The sequence below is a fragment of the Eptatretus burgeri genome, chromosome 4, assembly GCF_056783735.1.
Source record: "Eptatretus burgeri isolate ZD-2024b chromosome 4, Ebu_testis_v1, whole genome shotgun sequence".
NCBI classification, from domain to species: Eukaryota; Metazoa; Chordata; class Myxini; order Myxiniformes; family Myxinidae; genus Eptatretus; species Eptatretus burgeri.
In genome coordinates, this window is record NC_140964.1 from 129649011 (window position 1) to 129666614 (window position 17604).

The 17604-nt window shown below is 47.0% G+C and overlaps 2 protein-coding genes across 10 annotated transcripts in view; one reads left to right on the forward strand and one right to left on the reverse strand.

The window, feature by feature from the left end:
• The window catches only part of LOC147029106 (uncharacterized), a 77268-nt gene extending 70557 nt beyond the window's left edge, over positions 1-6711 (forward strand). For 4 of the 7 annotated variants that reach the window (XM_085876209.1, XM_085876210.1, XM_085876207.1 and 1 more), the window contains one exon: positions 2991-6711. In XM_085876209.1, the coding sequence (XP_085732335.1) occupies positions 2991-4180 (1190 nt within the window). In that variant the 3' untranslated portion in view covers positions 4181-6711. Of the gene's footprint in view, positions 1-780; positions 875-2990 lie in introns of all 7 variants that reach the window. The other 3 variants (XR_015056781.1, XM_085876208.1, XR_015056783.1) reach the window with 3 other exon arrangements.
• A 1387-nt stretch (positions 6712-8098) lies between these two features.
• The window catches only part of MIB2 (MIB E3 ubiquitin protein ligase 2), a 71665-nt gene continuing 62159 nt past the window's right edge, over positions 8099-17604 (reverse strand). For all 3 annotated transcript variants that reach the window (XM_085876181.1, XM_085876182.1, XM_085876183.1), the window contains 3 exons: positions 13585-13754; positions 12512-12577; positions 8099-9596 (listed from right to left, as the gene is read on the reverse strand). In XM_085876181.1, the coding sequence (XP_085732307.1) occupies positions 9331-9596; positions 12512-12577; positions 13585-13754 (502 nt within the window). In that variant the 3' untranslated portion in view covers positions 8099-9330. The remainder of the gene's footprint in view (positions 9597-12511; positions 12578-13584; positions 13755-17604) is intronic.

Below are 17604 nucleotides of genomic sequence, written 5' to 3' on the forward strand. Positions count from 1 at the left end.
CACCGAGAACAACAGGTGCTCTGTATTCAAAGAAAGAAAAGAAATCGGAAAGAAGAAGAAAATGAATCGGGTTTGAAAGGATTACGGATGGTTAGGGTTGCATTTGTTCATACTAGCCATCATTTGACGCATTTTCCTTCTTTTTTTTTCTGCAGCAACAAAGGATTGCGGAGGATCTTGTCCAAAGAATATCTTGCACAAGGATTATGATATTAAAGCAAAGTAATAAAGTACACTGGATGGGGCTGCCAGGATCGCCTGGAGGTATGAGCTACCCGAGCCTGGGTTTGAATCTCGACGCAGGTATAAACTGCCCTTCTGGTGTTTCGCATGTGGCGCGATGCATCGATGTGTTGAACCGGAGGTTCCGTTTGCCAGCAGCCGTAGTTGGTGTACGTTAAAGGTACCACGGTGAATTATCGTCGGCACCCTGAACAAATTACAAATTCCTGGGCAAATCATCTTGAGCGGAACGTCAGACTTGCCCAACCGGTTCGTGAAAGACTTGCGCCTAAAACGTCCCACAAAGTGGGATGAATTTGGGCTAATGGAGAAAATAAATAAAACAATAGACGTTTCATTCCAACGGGATTCTTTCAAAATGTTACCCAGGTCTTGAGAACAATTTGTTTATGTTTTTATCTGTGTTCTAGTTGTCTTTATGAAATTTTCTCTGCAAATATCAATGGATGTACAAACTATATAATGATGATGATATGGAAAGTAAACGTCACAATAATTTTTTTTTTGCAATTCTCCATCAAATTGATGTTAAAACAGAAACTATAACAGCGCTCTGGCTGACCGAGGTTCCATGGTGGAGAGAGGGGCAGAGCTTGGCTTCCCCTTCGGTCCTTCTGTGTCGCGTTCGAAGGTGAATTCTTTGTCGGGAATCAAACCAATTGCATTGAAGTATTTATATTCCATATGCAGAATGGAAATGAATATACAAAGGGTCCGCAGTTGCTGCGGAACTATATTGAGTGCAAGTCATCTACCCTCTGGACTAACATAGCAGTGAGACATCTCGTGCCAGAATCACGAAACTTCACACGCAGTGGCGGGAAGAACTCCTGTGTGGACTGCACTTTGTTTCATTCGAATATCTTTACCTGTAGTGGAGAAAAGGAATAAAATCCGAGGCCTCAGGGACAAATTCCTTAAGGAAGACGTGGAATGTCCATGAATAAAAGAAGAACACTTCTGGCAGCAAAAGTATGGTGGAAAATTCAAATGATAAAGTAGAATCCACAACGAGGTTGTGGAAAAGACGTCCCAGGAAAAGTGATACTTCGCTGGGTATAACTCCCATTCAGCGGGAACTCCAATTGAGCTCCCTGCAAGACCGTGAATCTATCTGTCGTCCACACCATCCGTTCCATTGTTCCAAGTGGTGGCATTCTCCCTCGATGAAGATGGGCCAAGAAATAAAAGAAATCGCCTTTTCTTCTTCTAAAACCAGGGCAAAGAGTGGAAAAGGCACCCAGAAAGAAAGATGATGATTGGTGGATAAAAAGGGTAAAACCACTCTTTATAGTAAAACAGTCACATGACTATTGGGATTGTGTTTCAGGCAACAGGAGACACGACGGAGGCATTACTTTTCAACGTGTGCTCGTACTTGCAATCTGAACGCAGAATGTAAATCAATACACAAAGGGTCCACAGTCTCTGTGAACAACACAGTGTAACGAGTGGCCACACAATCATTTATGACCTCAAACATGGAAATGACGCCATTTTGCCCAACATTGGCGTCATGCACTCCCAGGTTAAGTTTTGCTACAGCTTTAAAGATCAATCTTCATGATGGTTTACTCAAGTCTAAATCATCCGATCTTGATCAGGTGACCCAACTTGTAAGTAACACAATTGCTAAAGCATGCAATCAATTGGAATCATGAAAGATGGGGCCATGGTTTATAAGAAGGATGCAACGCAAAGTTTTCTGCTTCCATTTGTCAACATTCATAAGTACTATAAAGTTCTCTTTGACCTGTGCTCATGCTCAGAGCTATGAGTGGTACATTTCAAGATATCACATTTTTGTTTGAGCCTTTCAGGAATGGTGATATGCTTTTGCTTTGGGCCCACAATGGATTTTCTTTTGCTGTCTGCTGTTTCAATAAGTTTCATACATGGGGGTTCCAAAAAGACTCGGACAACTTTGGTTGTTAATATATTTAGAACTACAAATGACACAGAAACTCATAATGTTTTGTGCACACCATCAACACACTTCAATGTGAGCTCCGTTTGTGGCGAGCAGGACCTCAAGGTGGTACACGACTTCTTGCCACGTTCGGCTCAGCATGTTTGTGTCCACACAGTGCGCATGCAGCTGTGATCCAAGAACGAAGAACGCCTTGTGTTTGGGTCCGTCATTTTGTTTGAGTTCCTGCTGAATCTGCACCTTATAGGCATAAAACTTCAATCTTTAATGAGAAATCCTGTGTGCAGGGGTGGTTGATCGTCCCAGTTCTCTGGATGCACGTCAAATTGATTTTCTGGGACTTTGTTGAAACGATTCACGCACTCGTTCAACATATGCTGCACTTGTGCTTGATCGACCGGTACTTTTCTGTTTCTGGAAAATTGCAGTCTCCTTAAACCTCTTGTACCACTCTCTGATACAAGTCTGCGATGGCGGATTCCTTCCATACCCTGTACGGAAATTACGCTGAACTTGCGTGTCGGATCTCCTGTTGATGAACCATACAACACACTGAACTTTCTCACATGGAGTCACCATTTTCTTTTACATTAAACTTCCAGACTTGGAAATAAAGAAAACTTTATGAGTTTCTGTATCGTATAAAACCAATGGTATCATTGTATTATTTGTGTTAATAAATATATTAACAGCCAAAGTCCAGGTCTTTTTGTAACACCCTGTATGTAAAATATTGTTGGTTGTCCGAGTTCTGTGATGGTTGCACACTGTAAGCTTCTCATCCAATCGTCTATTGTCTACTTTCTGCATTCCACAGAGCACCTTCTGGAGGCTATTGAGCACACCCTGCAGGCCACGGATCACCCCCTGCAGGCCACGGAGCACCCTCTGCAGGCCACGGAGCACCCCCTGCAGGCCACGGAGCACGCCCTGCAGGGTACGGAGCACCCCCTGCAGGCCACGGAGCACCCCATGCAGGCCACGGAGCACCCCATGCAGGCCACGGAGCACGCCCTGCAGGCCACGGAGCACCCCATGCAGGCCTCGGAGCACCCCATGCAGGCCACGGAGCATCCCCTGCAGGCCACGGAGCACAGCCTGCAGGCCACGGAGCACCCCCTGCAGGCCACGGAGCACCCCCTGCAGGCCACGGAGCACACCCTGCAGGCCACGGAGCACACCCTGCAGGCCACGGAGCACCCCCTGCAGGCCACGGAGCACCCCCTGCAGGCCACGGAGCACCCCCTGCAGGCCACGGAGCACCCCCTGCAGGCCACGGAGCACCCCCTGCAGGCCACGGAGCACCCCATGCAGGCCACGGAGCACCCCCTGCAGGCCACGGAGCACGCCCTGCAGGCCACGGAGCATGCCCTGCAGGCCGCGGAGCACCCCCTGCAGGCCACGGAGCACCCCCTGCAGGCCGCGGAGCACCCCCTGCAGGCCACGGAGCACCCCCTGCAGGCCACGGAGCACCCCCTGCATGCCACGGAGCACCCCCTGCATGGCACGGAGCACCCCCTGCATGGCACGGAGCACCCCCTGCAGGCCACGGAGCACCCCCTGCAGGCCACGGAGCACCCCCTGCATGCCACGGAGCACGCCCTGCAGGCCACGGAGCACGCCCTGCAGGCCACGGAGCACCCCATGCAGGCTACGGAGCATGCCCTGCAGGCCGCGGAGCACCCACTGCAGGCCACGGAGCACCCCCTGCAGGCCGCGGAGCACCCCCTGCAGGCCGCGGAGCGCCCCCTGCAGGCCGCGGAGCACCCCCTGCAGGCCACGGAGCACCCCCTGCATGGCACGGAGCACTCCCTGCATGGCACGGAGCACCCCCTACAGGCAACGGAGCATCCCCTGCACACCATGGAGCGTCCCCTACACACCATGGTGCACCACCTGCACACCATGGAACACTCTCTGCACAGGTTGGGAATGCAATTGAAAAGTGTGCTGTCAGACCAAATGGAAGAAGCGCCACTTGTCTGTACCAAAATGTGGACAATGTGAAAAACCATCTCCACTCGTTTGCAAAACCCCTGGCAGTGCTTTTGTGAAACATAATTTTGCATACTTCATTGAGCATTTTAATACAAACATTAGTTGGTATGTTTATATTATTGCAGGTTTGTAAAGACCCTGAGGAGACAATCCAACACATAAAAGAACCTTGGAGTATAGATATTTCCTTCATGTTTAGTTTAGAACACCCCCCCCCCCCTCATCTCAGTGGGCAGGGAAATGCAGTGATTATAGGTAGAACCTTCCCCATTGTTCTCCTCTGAAACCCACCCTCAATCTTTCCCTTTCTCACAGCCACATCTCTGTACCCAGATCCCTTTGAAATGCACATTCTCGGACCATGGCACATCACCGGTGTTTCGGCCAGACAGCCGCCATACCAGGCTGCAATAACCACCATTCCAGCAGCCTCAGTCGGTGCGTTATTGATGAGGCAAATAGGCCTTGCCGCAGACTCAGCGACAAATCTATGCGGCTAGATCGGAGCGAGGTGCCTCAGAGAATAGGTTTGGCCTTGGCAGCAGCTGTGCAGTCTGTGTCGTGGGGCCATTCATCAGGCAAACGCTGAGCCTGGTCAGACTAACCGAGCATTGCGGAAAGCCAAACGGCACGAGAGGGCACCAAGCAAACCAAGAGGCACCAGGCAAGCATTGGCGAGCTCCGGGCAACAAGAGGGTGCGCCAAGCAAGCAAACCGAGCGGTGCCAAGTGAGCGTTGGCAGGTACCGAGCAGCGTGAGAGGCCGCCAAATAAACATCAAGGCAAAAAGAGCGGGGCGATGCAAGAGGGCACCAAGCAAGTGCTCCCAGCAGAACGCTGAGGAGTGCCAGAGAGGCACCAAACAAGCACTCCAAGTGGAACGCTGAGGAGCTCCAAGCCACTCACCGCAACATACACCCTGTTCGGTTGCACGTGAGCAGTCCGGTTCACATACGGGTGAGGCCAGAGTTGGCCCTATAACGGACTTCTCTCTCCCTCTACCACTGCTCTAATCTAATTTCCCTGGAATGTATGAGGTGCCTCTGTCTTATTCAGTGTTAATGCCGGTTCAATAAAGGGATCTTTGTGATTATGGGTAAGCCTTTCTTGTGTATGTATGTACATGCTTGAGAACAATTGCTTTGCCAATACATGCTTGTGACCATTGCTTTTGTACATTATTGCTTGCATGTTAATGCACAATTTGTTGTTTTCAAAACTGCTCGATTGTGTCTTTCTTTCATTGGTTCAGCAGAGTGTGTATGCAATCCATAGCTGGGACATTCTTCCCCACTGATTCGCCACGCGAGATACCCAACGCCTCCATCCACGGTTTCGCTCTGCCGTACCTCATAAATAAATAAGGGTGGAACGTTGAGCACGGTTCCCTAATTGAGGTCGTTAGGTCACCAATAGGTAATGCGACATTGTGCATGGGGACCCTGTTGGACCTAATTGCTCAACCGTCCATGGATGCCGAGCAACCCGTCGGGCCATAGAGTTATCCATGACCCATCGGCTTCAGATTTGAAGGTCCGTTAGTGGGTCCGAGGAGCCCTCTCATGATAGCCCTTAGACCCCACATTCGTAACAATATTATACTGCACATCAACATGATTGTGAGCTGGCAGGATAACTGAAAGGGTGCATTCTCGGTGTCGATCTGTCAAGCCCGAGTTCGATTCCAGACACGACTCTTAAACTGTCAAATTGGTGTTTCACAGCCAGGAATTGCATCACAAAGCACGCCGTCCTTTGGATGGACATTAATCTAAGTGTCCTGTTTTCTAGCCATTAGTTAATGGAAGTTACAGATGTTATGGTTTGTTTGTCTTGAAAAGAAAGAAAAAAGGTAGACCCTTGTGTGCTGAGATGGTTACATTACAATTTTTGTTTTAACCACTACCACTAGAGGGCTGGGTGGTTTAATGGGTAACGCCTTGTCCTACCTGCTGTGGGTTCCATGGCCGCAGACGCTCGTTGGAAATTTCATCACCATGCGATGGAGTAGCAACCCGTCCAGATTGAATCCGTGCCACAGAAACGATCACAACCCCGATGCTCGAGCAAGAGCCGGGCTCCACTACTTACTACTAGCACGAGGAAAGCAATGGCAAACGAGCCAGTGTATTCCCAGTGTAAACTCAAGGATGGCTCCACAGCACAACAGTTGATGCAACGTTTTCAGGAGACCTAATGCAGAGGCAGACCTTTGAGAACTACTCACGCAATTGTGGCTCCAACTTGTCAAAAGAACCCAACTACATTTGACCTCCATCATGACACTGAAGGGACTACATTAACATTCTATCAGAATCAAGAGCATTTGATGAAACATTTAATTTGTAAAGTCAAACCCGGCAACCCCCTTTGCCTGCCACATGAATTAGCTTCGACATGGGTGACTGGCTGAAATACAAGTCACCTCCATTGTACTTGAAGGCACTCAAGTTAATGAATGTAGTGGCAAATAAAAAAAACACCAAGATGATATTATGGTAATGGTATGATGCACAAAAGGACTGAAATAAATATTTTTGTTGTCCCAAAGTAGTCTTAGTATGCATTACTGGTACATAATTATTCCGCACATTCTCAATTCGCAAAGCTCGAGTTGTTTGTAAACCTGACAAGTCCAATGGGACGTTTGAAACATTTATTCATTCTAATTCTTGCCTTTTCTTTTATCTCTTTTACACTTTGTCTTTCTATTTGTCTCGGAGAGGTGAATTCTTGCAGAAACTTTTCTGGAGGAAAAATAGAGGGTAGCGGAGTTTCGGAGTAGCGGAGTCTAAAACCCGAATCCTATCCAGATTCCTCCGAATGACTCCATCTTTGCCCTTTACTTATTCTGCTTCCTTCTGATGACTCCAATGCAGGATTTGGCCTTCCATTTCATGAAGAATGGTGTGTGCGTGTGCATGTGCGTGTGTCCGGGCAGTAACCTTTTTACCGTTTGACCTTTTATCAAATTCTCAACAAAGCTTTATTTCGAGAACACGGAAAAGACAAATGAATAATTTAGTCAAAAGGTCAAAGGTCAACATCACACAAAATCATCAATTTTTAATGCAATCGACCTGAAATTTAAAGAATTTGCATTTCAGATGACTGAAATGGTTCACCAATCAAAAGCTGGAAGCAGATTGGGGTTTTTTTTTTAAGATCAAAATGTGTCTACTTCCGTGTGTCTACCTTTGGCAGCGGAGGTAACTACCCAAGTTGAAGAATGCCGGGGTCGTATTACAATAAAAACGTGAATCATACTGCGCACCATACTGGGCAGAGAAGTTGGAGACAGAAATTTGACCGAGGTAGTCTCAAAGGCATTACCCTGCACAGCAGCAGTTCTCAACTGGTGGCCTGCATGCAGCCCGAATAATATGCCATTATAAAAAAACCATGATATCGCAAGTGGTTTTTTTTTTTTCCTGAACCAAAAATTGTGTAGTAGCCAATGAGCGTGCTCTCAAAGTCTTGGGTACAATTGCCTCACAAATCAAAACTTCTGAGTCTTGAATTTGGTTATTTACAGGGTTAGAGGTTAGTACACAGGAAGTAAGTGGTGTGGGTGCCGTAACACACCTGGAGCTGCAAGTGTGGCCCATGATGGAACCACTGCTGTACGGCCTCAAATGGATGCCACAGAAAACAGGATGCCTGGCTTAATATTTTCCAGTGCAAAAGAGGGTATACATCAGATTGGGTTTTATTTATTTATCTAACGAGTCACGCTAATGGAGACGGTCGACGTAATTTGACCATCTTACCTGCCGACCACTGGGAATTGAAGAATCTAGTGAGCTGCTGGAAAGACGGCAACTTCACAACTCTGTGCAATCTACTTTTTTATCTTCCGCAGTCGTCGTGTCCACGAGATTCTGCATGCCAAATGAGCCTAAATATAATGCTTACCACTAGCAAGGAGTAAGATCGTTTTGTTTTATTACATCGATTTCAGTACAACAAAAATGATCCTCAAAAAGGCAAGGTAGCGAATTCCATTACCTATGACTTCATCTCCAACAACCAAAGTGCCAGGGCGATTCCAGGCGAATACACGTTCTTGGATCGAAAAATTTCTCTTGCAAACCGCAAGGCACGTACCAGATTCAGATCAACTGACGATCACTGAATACTGCATATCTGTCCCTCAGTTCCCTGGTCACCAGGATCATTGGGTTTCCACAGACTCATTTCCTCGTGAGAGAACGATGTCGAGCTACATTCGCATGTGTGAGTTGTGCCGAGAGTACCTTAAGGTGGCTCTGCTTGTGCGCCGTGCCAGCAGTGCCGCTTTCCAAGAGCGAAAGTGTGACCTCAAGGTCCTCAGGGGTCTCTCGTACTGCATTGCACCTTGAGCCTCATTTCAAGTGATGTCTCCCTATCGTAAATGTCGTTGCACTTATTGCTTCAGCTTACGCAGAACATCATACTTAGGATTAAGCAATGGATTTGGTTTGAAGAGTCCAGGACTATTCTCATGATATGACGAGGCAGAGTTACTGCTCTGCGAGTTTATATCATGGTAAGCACCTCGTCACGACAAAACTTGCAGGAAAAATTCGGATCATTACAGCAAAATACACCAAAAATACACTCACCGCTAAGTGCAAATCTTGACCAGAATACGACTTCACTGGTTTTGAGCTAACACGCGCGCACACACACACCTCCATCGGCAGTGTCACATTAAACAGCCCAAGGGTGTGTTCGTTTCACTATCAGCTTATAGAGTGCTCACCAAGTGGCTTAAGCACTCAAATGAGATGGTTGATAAGGAACGGCTTGCTTGGTAAGTGAAGCAAGCCGATTGATGATGGAACACACCCCAGGTTTGCTATGCGGCAATAATGTGGACTTCACTTGCTCTCACTGTATGGCTGCACCAGGATTCGTCTTTATATGCCCACAGGCTGCAAAGAAAATTGGAGGGTGGAACTTGGTCTTGGAGAAAGATACTTCTTATTTTGTAAACAAATGATTTGGTATCTTTCAGGACACAAAGTGCCTGCCTCCATAATGCTGAAGAAAAACTAGTTGTGGTCATTACAAGCAATCCACCGGACGGCCATGATAGAAATAAGCCGCATCGACAAAGAGTTTACAACTATAATACAACGTATAATTGTGAGTCACAGATTCACAATCCCAAACACTTCACATGTACATTCGAATCTTTTTCTCAATTTGTTTGCGGCAGAGCGGGCACAGTTTGAGGTCTTTACTACATTCGCTGCACGTGGCGTGTCCGCACATGAACACCGTGTTCAGCTGCCGCTCCATGCACAAGCTGCACGTGTACCGGTCATCCAAGCTGACGTGATGCATCTGCGTCGTAACTTGTTGCAGATCAGTCTGCGTATTGCTCGCCAACGGTGAGGACAGAAGCGAGAGTGAAAAGCTGGCCTCAAGCTCGGTGGAATCTTTAACGAGAATTAAAAAAAAATAATTAAGTAAAACCAATTAAACTACAAACAAATATGAGGAGTGCATTCTCAATAATGAATTGGAGAAGCGAAACACTCAACAAATCTCCATCGTTCTGCAATCTTCTAGGATTGTTCTGTTCTTACTGCTCACAGCGATGTTCGAAAGATCCTGTTTTGTTCTGGAAGCTTTCATAAACACGAGTTCACAGAACACCTTATCCCGTGCAATATTGAGAAACAAGGACATGGGCAGGGTGTGCACGCTGAAAATTTGATTGGTTGAGATGATGTAAACTGTCGTAATATTTTGGCCAGGTAGTGCTGAACGGAAGGTTTGTGAAAGTGCCAAAAAAGTGATTTGTGTTCTGCAGTGTTAAAGTATACAATTCAATTTAAATAAAAATTAGGATTTTAAGAGTTGTAGGAAAATAAATTCTGGAAGTTTACCAACGTTGGCGCAGCATCTTTCACACGACCTTATTTAACACGTTACATTCGTTCTTCATGCCTGTTGTTTGTGTCCTTTATGAAGAGATGGCGACTCGAGTCGGCAACTCAGGCTCGAGTCGCAAATTAGGATTAATCGTCGCAAGAGTCGCAAATTGGGAATCCGATTGCGACTTGCGACTTGGCCTTATGATGAACGAATGAACACGGTATCAAAATAAATGTTTGTGACTAATTTGCATTCGATGTCTGGGCAGGATGTGATTATATTTATAAACAACGACCGCTGGAATCGTGCGCCAAAGGGAGCATGAACTTGGTAAAGAGATGCGAAAAGGTATCAGTTACCAACCGCCCAAAGTGCCGCTGAGCTCCGAGCCTCTGATCGCACATACATGTGTCTAATGCAGTAAAGGAGGTAAATTACAGGGAAAAGCAAGTCGAGCTGTAGTACCTTTCATTACATGGATTCGACACCGTTGAATTCAGGAGGTACGTATGCCGTACGGTGTACGTGTGGAGTTGTTATTGCTGCTGCTCAGTTCACACCTATTTTGCTTCTTTCATGTTTTTGTTTTTGTTTGTTATGAGTCTCCATGTTTTATGGCTCATAATGGAACTAAAACACACACACACACACACACACACACACACACACACACACACACACACACACACACACACACACACACACACACACAACTGAGATTGGGGGAGGCGCCAACACTTGCGTGCCAGCGACTTCACAACAATGGTGTCGCCTCTTTCATCACATGACAGCAGGACTTCCCCTTCTCCCCAGAGTTGCTATCATATGGGGATTGTCTGCTGTGCTCTGTCCTTTGAAATGCTGAATGTCAAGCAATGCAGAAACAAAGTACAATTTCTAAAGACTTTGGTATGACTTTGCCAGAGATTGAATCACCAACCTTCCATATTTGGAGAGGAATCATCAAGATTGATGAGACGCAAAAGACCGAGTATGGTCACCGAGTTTCGTGACTGATAGTCACCATTTTGGTCACCAAATGTATCCATTACACTGAGTCTGCTCAACGAGTTTGAATTAAAGCATAGGACTCGTGTAGACGACCAGCTCATGCCTCGTGTCACCCTTTTGAGTATCAAAGGCTTACACGTAACCAAGGTCTAAGGATAACGACATTATGACGGGACACTTGACTTGAGACTTTGCTCACGTGACTTGTTGACACCTCTGCCTTTATAACATCCTTCAAAACAGTAAGTTTCCTGTTTGGAATGATTTTCCGTTTTGTTTGACTGCCAGACAGACAGAATGATCTCATTCTTCTCTAAGGCATGCGCGACCAGGACAAATTCAGAGCCAAAGTACCGCTAAACTGTAGGTTCGCGTTCCGATTCTATCCCGATTCATGTTCGGAGTAAAACACTCAATCAAAATTAAATTGTTCCTCAATCATAAACTGATGTCTGTGGACAGAGAGAGAGACAGGGAGTGACAGACGAAGTGAACAAACTGCTTAATCCTGCTTTTCGCTTCGCTTTCACGGGACAGAGAGTCAAAGCCATTCCATCAAATTGGATTAATCAGCGAAATGAATTCAATGCCTCGGATGATGATCCAGCCGGTTTGTCACATTCATATTTTTCAATGCACTATGAATGAATATTCCTCCGAAATGACTCATGGGGTTTTCAGGTTCGATGATGGTTTATACACGCAATGATTTACGCGGCGTAGGTGGTTATTCTGACAAAGAGTTCACACGACATGTTATTTGCAAAGTCGAACGAGGGATGACTGACGTATTCATCGGAGAGGTGCTCCTGTAATGGCATATTTATGGCAATCATTTTGTTTCATCCTCTCGGAATTAAAGAAATTAACCAAAAAGCCTAATTAATCATTTACCGAGCAAGATAAGGTTGAGACCTCCGAGTGACTGGCATCCCAGCGGTCATGGGTTCAGATCTGGTTGAAAGCATCAAGATGAAGAATTTGGATTTTGAGCTTCTGGAAGGCTGGAGCGGATCTCAGCGGATTGACGATGTGGAAATCCGATTTGCTGACAAAACCCAGCTGGCTTACGACTGACCATCAGGGAAAGACCGATCCGCATTTCTGCCCGCTTCATCTGGTCTGGTCGACATGTGACGATGGTCCACCGTTAAAAGGTGGCTCTTAAACGCTCTTGAGGAAAACTGGGATAGACACCAAAATGCTACACACGAAAAGGCAATGCTGCCCACATCGCTGCGACTAAATACTGAAATAAAAAAATATTTAAAAATAAACTATAAACATCGTACTATGATAATCAAATGGTCACATTACAATTGAAGCATTATCTCAAAGTAATTTACAATGAGTCAAACTTCCATTGACTGAAACACACACACACACACACACACACACACACACACACACACACACACACACACACACACACACACACACACACACACACACACACACTTACCAAATCTTATCTTCTTCTCAATCGGAAGTTGGCATGTAATACATTTTCGCATCCTCTTGGTGCAATCTGCAAGAATACGGAAGGTGGGCACAAAGGTGCTGCTCACAGAAAGGAAGTCTTGTGGAAAAGGCAAAACAACAGCCGACCCCGAAGACCTTGATAAAGTTCACGGAGTGAATTCATTAGCGAGGTCACAAAAGTGGCAAAAGTTTCCAATCATCGTTGGCACAATTTCACCCTGTCAGACGACCTCAGATCCCATTTGCTGAAGTGTGCCACGGGGTAATTGACTACCATGATCAAAAAGAACCGGTGCTACTCAAATGTGGCGCATCGGGGAATGGAAGTCGCACTCTAATTCGGTCACTGCATTGCACACACCCACCCTCCCACTCCTGAACAATTACAACGCTCCTCATCCAAACTTTAAGCCTCGGTGTTGATCCACGAGCCAGAACCACAAGCATCGGGTGGCTCGGAATGCAACGGCAGTGATCGTCGGTGCTGCCGAGGCAGTTTCTATGGCTAGGTTTACAATCCCGGATGAGTTGCCATTCCGACACAGGAAGTCAGGGCAAGGATTTGCAATTTGCTCAGGGTGCCGGCTGATAGCTTGCCTACTCTTCACGAAGGACCCCCAAAAGAGATATAACGTCTGCCGTCTGCCGCCTAATGCCGGCAGACAGGACACTCAGTTTCACGTCCATTCAAAGGACGGAACACACTTTGATGAATCATCCTGCCTGTGAAACACCAGGATGACAGTTTATAGCTGGGATGGCATTCAAATCCAGGCTACACAGCTTTGAGGAGATTGTGCAGCCTTCCTGCCAGTCCAAACAAGGATGGAAAAATCACAATTTGGTGACAAATTAATGAAACCGAGTAATTGTCACCTTTTGAAATTTGACTCGTGTTCCTCAACAAATTAAATAAAACTTGTGCCCGTGTGATCATGGAGTTCCAAAAGAGGTGCACAAAGCTAACGGAAGATCGCGTCGCTTAGGCAGATCCCCAAGACTGAGGTTTCCAGATGACAACACAGACCCCGCCGGTAGCAATGCATGACGAACCTTCACAGCCGATGCGGTGATTGCAGGGCAGAAATAAGATGAGCGACGTCATTTCATTGCACACGACGCACTCCTTCGGCTGCGGCGGTGCCTCGTTGGAATCGATCTCGTTCCTTGCGTCGTCAGTTCCAGGCGTATTGGATGTCAGGATTGATGCTGGACTTGCCTCTCTGCCAAGACAAAGAACTCAAGTTCTCAAGTTTTCTGATAATTCGACGGCAGCGCAATGGCCACTTTTGGTGCTATAAACCAGGATCGCACAGTGTGGCTAGCAATCCAAAGAAATCGGTGTATGAGATTACGTACGGGTACAACATGCACACTACTATCACTGCAACGTAGCGACACGTGGAGACGAAGGCATGAGGCTCGAAAGCTTAGGAATTACAGGGGAAAAAAACAAACAAACCTCAAGTGTGAACCAATTTGTCGTGGTCACACACCCGACCTGTACACCAAGTTTCGTCCGAATCCGTCCCCAACTTTTTGAGATATCATGCTAGATATCGTGTTTGGCCGTATCTCTCAATGGTGAAGAATCAGTTTAAAAATTCGAGTAGCCAGATCCGGATCCGGATCTTCACCAAAAGTTAATCAATTCTTCCTCATCACACACCAAACCTGTCCACCCAATGTCGTCTGAATCTGTCCACAACTTTTGGACATATCCTGTTCACAGACAGACAGACAGAAGTTAAGCTGGTCGGAGGTTATCAGAAGAAGTTGCAAGTGTTTGTGGAAGGACGGATGGACGACGTGCCATCCCATAAGCTCCCCGTAACTACGTTCTAGGTGAGCTAAAAATCGGGGTCTAAGGGGTTGTATAGGGGGGGGTTCCCCCCCCCCCAAATATGTATTTGCTTTCTTCTCAGAAACTACACACACAATTTCGATGAAACTTCACCATAACCTTTATCACCCGTGATGTATCAAAGTTTGTTCACACCATTGGAAAAAACAAATAAATAAATAAAATTAATCAGGCCCTAAGGGGTACACATACTGGGTGATGAAGGTTGTGGCAAATACCTCTTTTGGGGGGTTTCAACTAGCCCCCCCCCGTAAACTCCCTCCGTAGACCCCCAGACCCCGATATTTTTTTTAATGCTGTGAACAAACTTTGGAACATCATGGGTGACGAAGGTTGTGGTCAAGTTTCATCGAAATCGTGGTTGTGGTTCCAGAGAAGAAGTTGCAAGTGTTTGTGTACGACAGACGATGCACAATCCCATAAGGTCCCCGGAACTAAGTTCCAGGTGAGCTAAAAATAGCAAGTTGTTTGACTACAACTACCTCCCCCACAGGGTTCAGTGCATCAGGGTCGAGAGGATGGATAGGAATGTCTCAGCTGGGCTGGGATAAAGTGGTGAATGAGAGAAAGTATTTGGTGAAAGTGTTCCCGTGCTGAATCAATGTCAGGTGCTGTGGAGATGATGGTCCAATCCTTTTTTGAGAGGGCATATTGAAGTCCCTGCCAGTTGGTCTATGCATACAGCCATATATTGAGTAGAGGTTGTTCCATCACAATGGCCAGAGAGTTATGGGCCTTGAAAAAAAGTGATCAGAAGAGCCAATGGGGGCAGAAGAGGAACAAGGGAATTTTTTTGTTTTTTATACATGGTCGAGGCTCATGGAAGAGCGAGAACAGATGAAATCGCTGCGGATGAGAAACAGAGTTGGGATGGGTGAGAATGAGATGATCCATGTTGGAGCAAAGAGCGGTGTATAAAAAGTCATCATTTGGTGGACAGTATACCACACAGGAAAAACATTCGGTAGTTGCAGAGAGGCATATGCAGCGAGAGGTATTCTAAAGTGCTTGGCGGGACTAGTGAGGACAACGGACAATTGATTTTGATGTACAAAGCAACACCACCTCCAGGACAAGGGTGAACCTGTCAAAGGAGAAGACACAATAGTCAGGGGAAAACAGAGAGGAAGTGGAAACATCCAACGAGAGAAATGTGTCTGTTAAACATCGAATGTCTGGAGCAGCGGAGGGTGGGGGAGGGGCAGCGGGAGCTGTGGAGGAGGGTGGGGGAGGGGCAGCGGGACCCGTGAAGGAGGGGCAGCGGGAAGCGTGGAGGAGGGTGGGGGAGGGGCAGCGGGACCCGTGGAGGAGGGTGGGGGAGGGGCAGCGGGACCCGTGGAGGGTGGGGGAGGGGCAGTGGGACCCGTGGAGGAGGGTGGTGGAGGGGCCGCGGGACCCGTGGAGGAGGGTGGTGGAGGGGCAGCGGGACCCATGGAGGAGGGGCAGCAGGACCCGTGGATGAGGGTGGGGTAGGGGCAGCGGGACTCATGGAGGAGGGGCAGCAGGACCTGTGGAGGAGGGTGGGGTTGGGGCAGCGGGACCCATGGAAGAGGGTGGGGGAGGGGCAGCGGGACCCGTGGAAGAGGGTGGGGGAGGGGCAGCGGGAGCCGTAGAGGAGGGTGGGAGAGGGGCAGCGATAGCCGTGGAGGAGGGTGGGGGAGCAGGTCAAGGTCAATTCAATCCTATGTGAGTAAAGTGTGCAAAAAACACACATATAAATAACTTTGTGTATTTCTTTAGACATCACCAGATTAAAATCTCCACTGCTGAGATGCATTATATAGTTTTGTGATAAACCAAAGTCCAATGTACTTTGGTATCGGTTTGGGCTGTTGACTATTTAGATGAGTCATTTAATTGGGTTTAGGACCATTTTTAGCTTTCATAACGTCAGAAGTTGCCTTGGCATGCAGTGTGGTGTTAAACCAGAGAGACCAAGTTTCTCTGTGCACTTCAAATTGATATTGGTGGGGGTGGGTTCACACTAGTGTGTACATGATGTGTATGCGAAGGGAAGGAGGGGGTCAAAAATTCTGCCATTTTGTGGTCGTCGAGTTAAAATGTTAATCATCCAGGAATGTAATGAGCGATCTTTTACAAGTTCCGCGCAGTTGTCACATTGACACGATGATCATCATTTTAAAATCAAATTTGTTGTCACATTTCACAACATCACAGCATTACATCGAGCTCCTTTCGAGTGTTGCTACTTTCATCCTTTAAAGTTGCCAATTTGCGTACAGCTCCAGTTGAATATCAGGCTGGGCCAGCAGGGACATTAAAAACTCGGGATCATTCCTGAAGGCTATATGAACCGTGGACCCTTTCCCGAAAATTTGTCAGGGTTGAAGAAAAACAGGATTAAAAAAAAACCTTACTCGTGAAAAGTGTTTTTTGATAGTTCAGATGCTAAAGTACATTTTATAACGTGTCAAACCTAAGATATATATATATATATATATATATATATATATATATATATATATATATATATATATATATATATATTGTTACGGCTGCGGAAATTCGCATTACACCATAAAGGGCCCTCAGGTGAGACATCTTCATAGGTACATGTGTAGTTAGCCCAAACCCGTTGTATAGAGGGAATTTATGTGATCTATCCGGGCTGCGATCCTCCAGTTAGCCATTTTTCTGTTCTATCTTTTATTTCAAACAAACAGCATCTCAACAACCACGCGATCCCCATCACAGCACCAACCACACTGCAAACACGCCACCTCCACCATCTACGCTACTACATCTTCGCCACTACGTCCGCTTCCGAACGGCAAACAAAGGCGCCAAGGAGGGAACTGCGAGGATGCGCAGGTTTCCCTGCCTGTTTCTCCCGTTTGACTTCCCGCGCTTTGGAGTGGAGGAGGGGCGATGCAGGTCAAAGGTCAGAGGTCATGTGAAGGAGGGGTCTTATTTTGGGGGAATAATTCTCTGGCCCAGAGCCAAAAACTGACTCCCCCGGCCCCGGAACGGGGCGGGGTGGAGGGAAAGCATGAGGGAACGCCCTTTTCGGGAACCCTCTCGAAGGAAGGTGGAGCCGAGAACGGGGCGGGGTGAAGGGCGGAGCCCCGCACTATAAAAGACGGACACGGGCGGGCGCGCTGTAGCCTCTTCCTCTTGAGCCTCTTCCTCTTGAGCCTCTTCCTCTTGAGCCTCTTCCTCTTGAGCCTCTTCCTCTTCGTCTTGGCTGG